The following is a 6,225-nucleotide window of genomic DNA, read 5'->3' as shown; positions in this document are numbered from 1 at the left end:
TTTATATATTTTGAGCTTTTAGTGATTTGAACAGTTTTTTCTTTCTGGATAAAATTATAATACGGCACGCAAACAAAGTTGGATCTTCTCAAACCTAGACAAGGTCAAACTTTCATACACCCAGATTTATTTATATAAACATATTTTCCTACTAATATTTGAATAATATGAGTCAGTTTTACAGCTGGATTTCATGACGGGTAAAACAGCTGGAGGCTCAAGTCAAAGAAACAACTGGGTGACTGAAATTTGGAAACAACTGGGACAAAACAAATCAATGTTAAGCTTTTGGAATGCCAAGACTTCAACTAAAAATGTATGAAAGACTCTTTAAATCAGCTCTACCAGAAATCATAACAAGAGTGGTCAAAGATTCAGAGAACAGGATTTTATGTGGTTTGGCTGTGGCTTGTTATAATCCATTAAACCAGATATTAGTGGTGGGTTCTATGTGTATTTTTGAGCGTTTATCATTTTGACGACATTTACCATTTTGCTAATATTTACATTGCAATTACATTTATTGAACAGCTGTTATTAGAATCCACAATAAATTTCAATTTGAGGACCCACATCGTATTTCAAGACCCTGCAGTCGGGTTCTACGTTATTATCCTTCCCTGGTAAAAGAAAAGTTCCCATTAATCATTAAGCGGCAAAAAAATTTGACAATGAAGCAGAAGATAAGTGTGCTGATAACTTCTGATCATGACTGCATGTGGCTTTCGAGTTGTAGCCATTTTGTTTTTTATTATGTCCAACAGACATTTTTAGAAATTAAGCCAAAGTTTTTCCACTCTCCTTTGATCCAGCACATTATAGAGCTCTATAATGAATTGGAATATAGGGAAATTAATATGGAGACAATGACAAGAAGAATGGAGTTATTGGTAAACTACCAAATAAAATGCACCATTATTAGAACGGAAGTATATTTGTAAACGCGTGTGATTGAGTGCATAAAAACAAGGCTGACTGAAGTCTGTCTGGCAGTGAAGAACCACCCTCGTCCTCCTGCTCTGAAAGCCTGCAATTTGTCACAGCGGTGCTTTGAGCTGAGCACTAACATTAGCATGTTAACATAGCAATCTTCACATGCTGAAGTTTACTTTGTAAATATTAACAGTGTTCACCCATCAGGATATGCAGCCGTGCTGATTAGAGCTTACTGTAACACACAAATCCAACAGGAGGGATTTGATTTTACACCAAATACAAAATCACTTCAGATGGAAATGTTTCATTTTGAAGAGTTTTACTTACAATCCTACAACATTTTACGTAGAAAGGGATCAAGTAACAACAATGAGCGATACTTAACATTAAAGACATAATCAATAAAAGCCAATTCTTAGTTTCTTTGCTTTTATTAAGAACATATATTGTGAGCCATGAGTTGGTAATGTCTTGTAAACATGCAGCAAAACCCATTATTACTTGTGAAATGTGTTTTCAATTATAAATTAAAATCAAAACATTCAATTTCACCATAGTACAATCCTTTTGAGATGAACATTTGATTCAAAAACAAAACCTGATTCATTTCCTACATCTCAGCCCCATCAGCATTTGACAAAAGTGGTCTTCTCAATAAATACCTGCTACAACACGTTTTATTTAATCTTGACATTCTATGGCTGGTGATTGTTGGTGCTTTTGTAGCTGTTCCCGCACTATTGCTTCAAGGGAAAACAGATGTCTGTCTGGGTCCTCGGGCATGATAGTCCTGACTGCCTCAGCCAGCTGGAACAGGTACTCCGTGTTTCTCCCACTCGGACCGGTGGAGTTCAGGATCTGGTTGGCTATGTCCTCCAAGGGCGCGGGTCCGAGGTAGTTGGGGTTGTCGTCGTTGCCGATGTAGAGCAACGTCAGGCTCGGAGAGTGGTTGGACTCGGGACGGGGGTAGAAGGTCACCGTGATGACCTGGTAGCCGCCTTTTTCGCGATAGTCGAGGTAGCGTTTGACTTCCTGCTCCTGCCCTGTCGGCAGCTTGTAGGCCACGCCCCAAACGCACCCCTGAAGAAAAAGTGAGACAGAAGAGACAAAGGTGTGTTTGACTTGTGCTGGTAGAAAACAGCTGCTTCATAACCTCTCTGTGGAAAAATCAAAGCATCTTGACTTGATGCTCATTTCACAAATTGAAATAATAATTTTTTAAAAACCTGTTCTCCTTGATGTAGTTCATCTACTTTTACTGTTAATAAGGATGTAGAAAAATTTAATTCACATTTTCTAACAATTAACAAACTCATTCCAATAATAACCTGACAATGTGAGACGTTATTTCAAACATGCAGAACTGGTTATCACTCACCTCAGGATCCTCTACCAGAGTAACAACACGACCGGGCTGGAAAGAGAACACAATGAGAGATAATCAGATGAATTGGGATGTCATACATCCAATCATTAATTAGAGAATAAAGCAATATTAATATATATACGTTCTGTACCTTGATGCCAGTAATCTACTCATTTCTACTCAAAGTGGACTGCAGGCATGATTATTAACCAATTATATTCCAACAGAACCCCACTAAGAAAATTTGTAACCCCTAAACAAACCTAACATATTACTATTAAGCAAACATAATAACTGCATTAGATATTTTTCCGAAGTTGACTTTTTATTACAATGTGTTTCTATTTGCAATAACTTAACTGTCAAACAAGAAGTAGGGAAACAAATAAAACATAAACAACATAGATTTAATTTTTTTAGGTTAAGTTTTAAGAATTGACTGTTGCAGTGAAATTCAACCAACTCCATTCAAAGAATCTGAAATCTAGATTTCAAATACATTTGTTTTGAGCCAAACATAATCTTATCAAGAAGTTTGTATCGTAGTGTTCATGTCCAATTAATTACATAATGTATTATTCCTCGTCTCTCCTTCCTTTCATAACTATTTTCACTTAGACATACTCTTAAATGCTATTTGGGTTTCAGTTCAACAAAACATTGATTTTCGTTTGCATGGTGTTTGTAGTGCAAATTTAAATGACTCAAAATGAGTGCAGAGTCTTCATAAGGCAGCTGGAGGTTCAGATAACGACAATGACCGTGAGAGTGTGATAAAAGAAGCAAGTCATCACGATCTGGCATTAGTCAGCGTCAGGTAAAGATAAATAAGCTGCTTATGTAAAATATAGACATGACAAATCTTTGACATGAGCGGCTATTTTTCTGTTCTATCAAGAAATATAATTTGTCCAATTTACTGAGAGACACATCTTGTTAAGGTGGAAAGCTTAATAAGCTGATGAAAGGTGGTACACATTACTAAGAAAAGGTAGATTAGCCATTGAGAGGAGCTAGCTTTAGCTAAATGTGAACTCCCTCAAACTTTAACTACTTTTTGTTTTCACATGAAATATAGTTAAAGAGTGTCAGAGAGCACCCACCTTTCCCGGTACTCCACGGTGATCGGTGCTTCCCTGCCAGAACCGGCGGCTGAAGCCCTTTATGTAACCGACTCTCTTCTCCTCGTACGGGAAGTCCACTTTCCAAATCAGGGAGCCGTAACCGAAGACCCACATAATGGCCCGGTAAGCTAATGGTCCGTTTACGACAGCGGCTGGACGGACTGGTACCGGTTTGTTAAGTCATCTACAGATTACAACGATGGTCCTCCCTTTATAGGAACCGGCATATTTACCTGTTACTGCTGTTCAACTACCGGTATCGCCGGCCGGGCTGTCACCCTGGGAACAAACGGTCAAATCACCCAGATTACGTAACTTTTTCTACTTCCGTTTACTACCTTTCACTGTAAAATGCAGATCTCAAAATTTTGCAAATATATGGATTAACATTTAAGATAACATTTACATACCAACGCATACTATATAATGTCTTCAAGAATTAAAGGTTTAAGGTTTACTTAGTCTTGACAAGTTATTCCTGTGAGGCGCTTGGCTTTTATTTTGAACGGTGAGTCTTTATCCCGGATGTCTTTAGTCGTTTCAACTAAGAACATACTATTTAGGTCAAAAAGTACAAGAAACTGTCTAAAAGAAATAAACCAGCATCATAAAGTATGAAGTGACATATTAAGAAAAAACATGCACAGGAAAAAAAACTTCTAATAATCTAATAATTACAATTTGAAAGAATAGAACTGAAGAAATAAAAGGGGGTTTATTAGAAGAAAAGGTAGGGTACACAGCAAACAGTTCATTCAATTCTGTTAAGTTTACTGATACAGCCACTATTTCACAACAGATTTGATTTCAAGGCAATTACTAGACAGCTCTTGGTTAGACATTATCCAATTAGTCAAACTATGGGTGAATGTGTCATGTGCTATATAATTCTGTTTTTTTATTATTATTATTAAAAATCATACATCATCTTGAATTACATTTTTTTAAAATTAAGTTCAAATACTGTGGGTCTTGAAATTTTGCACACCATTTTAGAAATGATTTACTTTTTTTACATTTAAAAACTCACACAACAAAAAATAATTTAAAAGTTTAAGCAATCATGAAAAAAGGCTGTTACTTATTTATTTACCAACCTTTACAGTGTAGATTAAATGTTCTCTGAGCAAAATGAAATGATAAAATTAGCTTCAGTTTTCATTAACACTATTGTTTACTTTAATATGGGTACAACTTAAACATATGCCAATATGTCTGGTAGAAATTCATACTTTTTTAGGGCCCCCAGGTTGGAGGGGGTCCCTTTGCTGATGCAAAAATTGCTTATACTGTACAGTGGGAAAGCACTGCTTACCTGAAAGTCTTGTTCTATTGTCTTTCTCATTTTGAGAAGCAGTTAAAAGGAATAGGTTTCTGTAATGTCATATTTATACCCCATGAAAAATGAATTTCATAGATTGCCAATTAAATGTTTCTAAACACTCAAATCAAAATAAAAAACATTGTGAGTTCATTCTGTTCTGATTTACACATAATTACCAGAGATGACAATAAATGTATAGGGAATATTTTCTTGATCCAACAAGATGTTATTTTTCAGGATTAAGGCAACTTTCCAACCACATTGGACATATATTACATATTAAATGTTTAACATATTTCTAAATACTAGGTTTACTGCTTCAAAATTTTTCTCAAAACTGAAAAGGATTTTATGTGTCGCATTCTTTATTTTTCACTCACATGATATTAATGAGAGAATAGCAGTTACTGTTGCCTTGTGCTTTGGTGGTATAAGTCTCATTAAAGTCTCGTATATTTTTCTATCTTTAAACTGAGCGATAAACCTATTAGTGAATGGAAATCGAGGTCAGAAATGTTCCAGCCCACCACTTTGGTGCAGCCTTTGTTTTAACAGCAGTAAACATCTGGAGCAAGATTTAAGCATAAAGCTTTTTTCCAGACAGCAGGGGGTGCTAAATTTCTGCTTCCAACAATGTGTCATGCTGCCAAATAAGATTCTCTTCATGCTTGCATGTGTGCACCGATTCAGAACCAAATAAAGTGAACAGCACCAGTCTGGCTTGTAACAGCGGCCCTGCTCATTCTGCTGCTTCTGACAGAGAACGGTCAGAAAACCTGCTTTTTTATGTAACCTGCCAGTGTTGGATTGTGGCTGAAATCCCCAGCTGGGATGGAAGATGCTGCAGAGGAAACATCTGCCATACAGAAACACTTGTTCAACCCTCTGAAGGCAAACCAGCAGAAGACCAGGAGTCAGCTTTGCAGAGAGAGGGTATAAGTGTGACGTGCTTATGGAAATGAAAGCAGCAACGATGCACAGAGGCTCTTTGCTTTCCTGGCGCTCTCTTAATCCTTTCACCCTGTTATCCTTTGTCTAAATTGTTGCCATAACACTGGCTTAAACCTAAAGCAAGATGTTCTCTATATGCTTCCTGCATTTGAATATAACAAACTAACAACACACTGACAGGAACTGAGAGATCCAGATGAACTGAATTACCTGGTTTGGAATAGGATTCTCTAAGTGGCTTGGGTGGATTTTTGTTATAAACTGGCACAATATAAGAAACTAAATGAAGATAACCATAACACAACCATCACGTTTCAAGCTGTTAGGCCAGTTTAGTAATTTAATACTTTTACTCATTCATACAGTCTGCATTCATGCTGGATTTTATTGGGAGAAAAATCTAGAAAAATAAAACACGTCCACATCCTTAAAGCACATTTTGATTGTGTTTCAGCAGTTACAGCAGTACATGTTAATTAAAGTGAATTTGATTAACAAGAAATAAAGTTCAGGTTTACATGTGC

At 36.4% G+C, this 6,225-nt stretch overlaps 1 protein-coding gene across 1 annotated transcript; it reads right to left on the bottom strand.

Moving 5' to 3' along the window:
• Positions 1 to 1,238: 1,238 nt before the first annotated feature.
• On the bottom strand, positions 1,239 to 3,738 carry chac2 (ChaC, cation transport regulator homolog 2 (E. coli)). The gene is made up of 3 exons (XM_028030192.1): positions 3,406 to 3,738; positions 2,315 to 2,350; positions 1,239 to 2,016 (listed from the first exon to the last, which is right to left on the bottom strand). The coding sequence occupies exons 1-3, from the start codon at positions 3,538 to 3,540 to the stop codon at positions 1,618 to 1,620; spliced, it is 570 nt and encodes a 189-aa protein (XP_027885993.1). The 5' UTR covers positions 3,541 to 3,738; the 3' UTR covers positions 1,239 to 1,617.
• Positions 3,739 to 6,225: the final 2,487 nt, after the last annotated feature.

This window comes from Xiphophorus couchianus, chromosome 10, assembly GCF_001444195.1.
Source record: "Xiphophorus couchianus chromosome 10, X_couchianus-1.0, whole genome shotgun sequence".
Lineage (NCBI taxonomy): Eukaryota > Metazoa > Chordata > Actinopteri > Cyprinodontiformes > Poeciliidae > Xiphophorus > Xiphophorus couchianus.
Note: the sequence above shows the minus strand (reverse complement) of the source record. Positions and strands in the feature narration are given on the sequence as shown.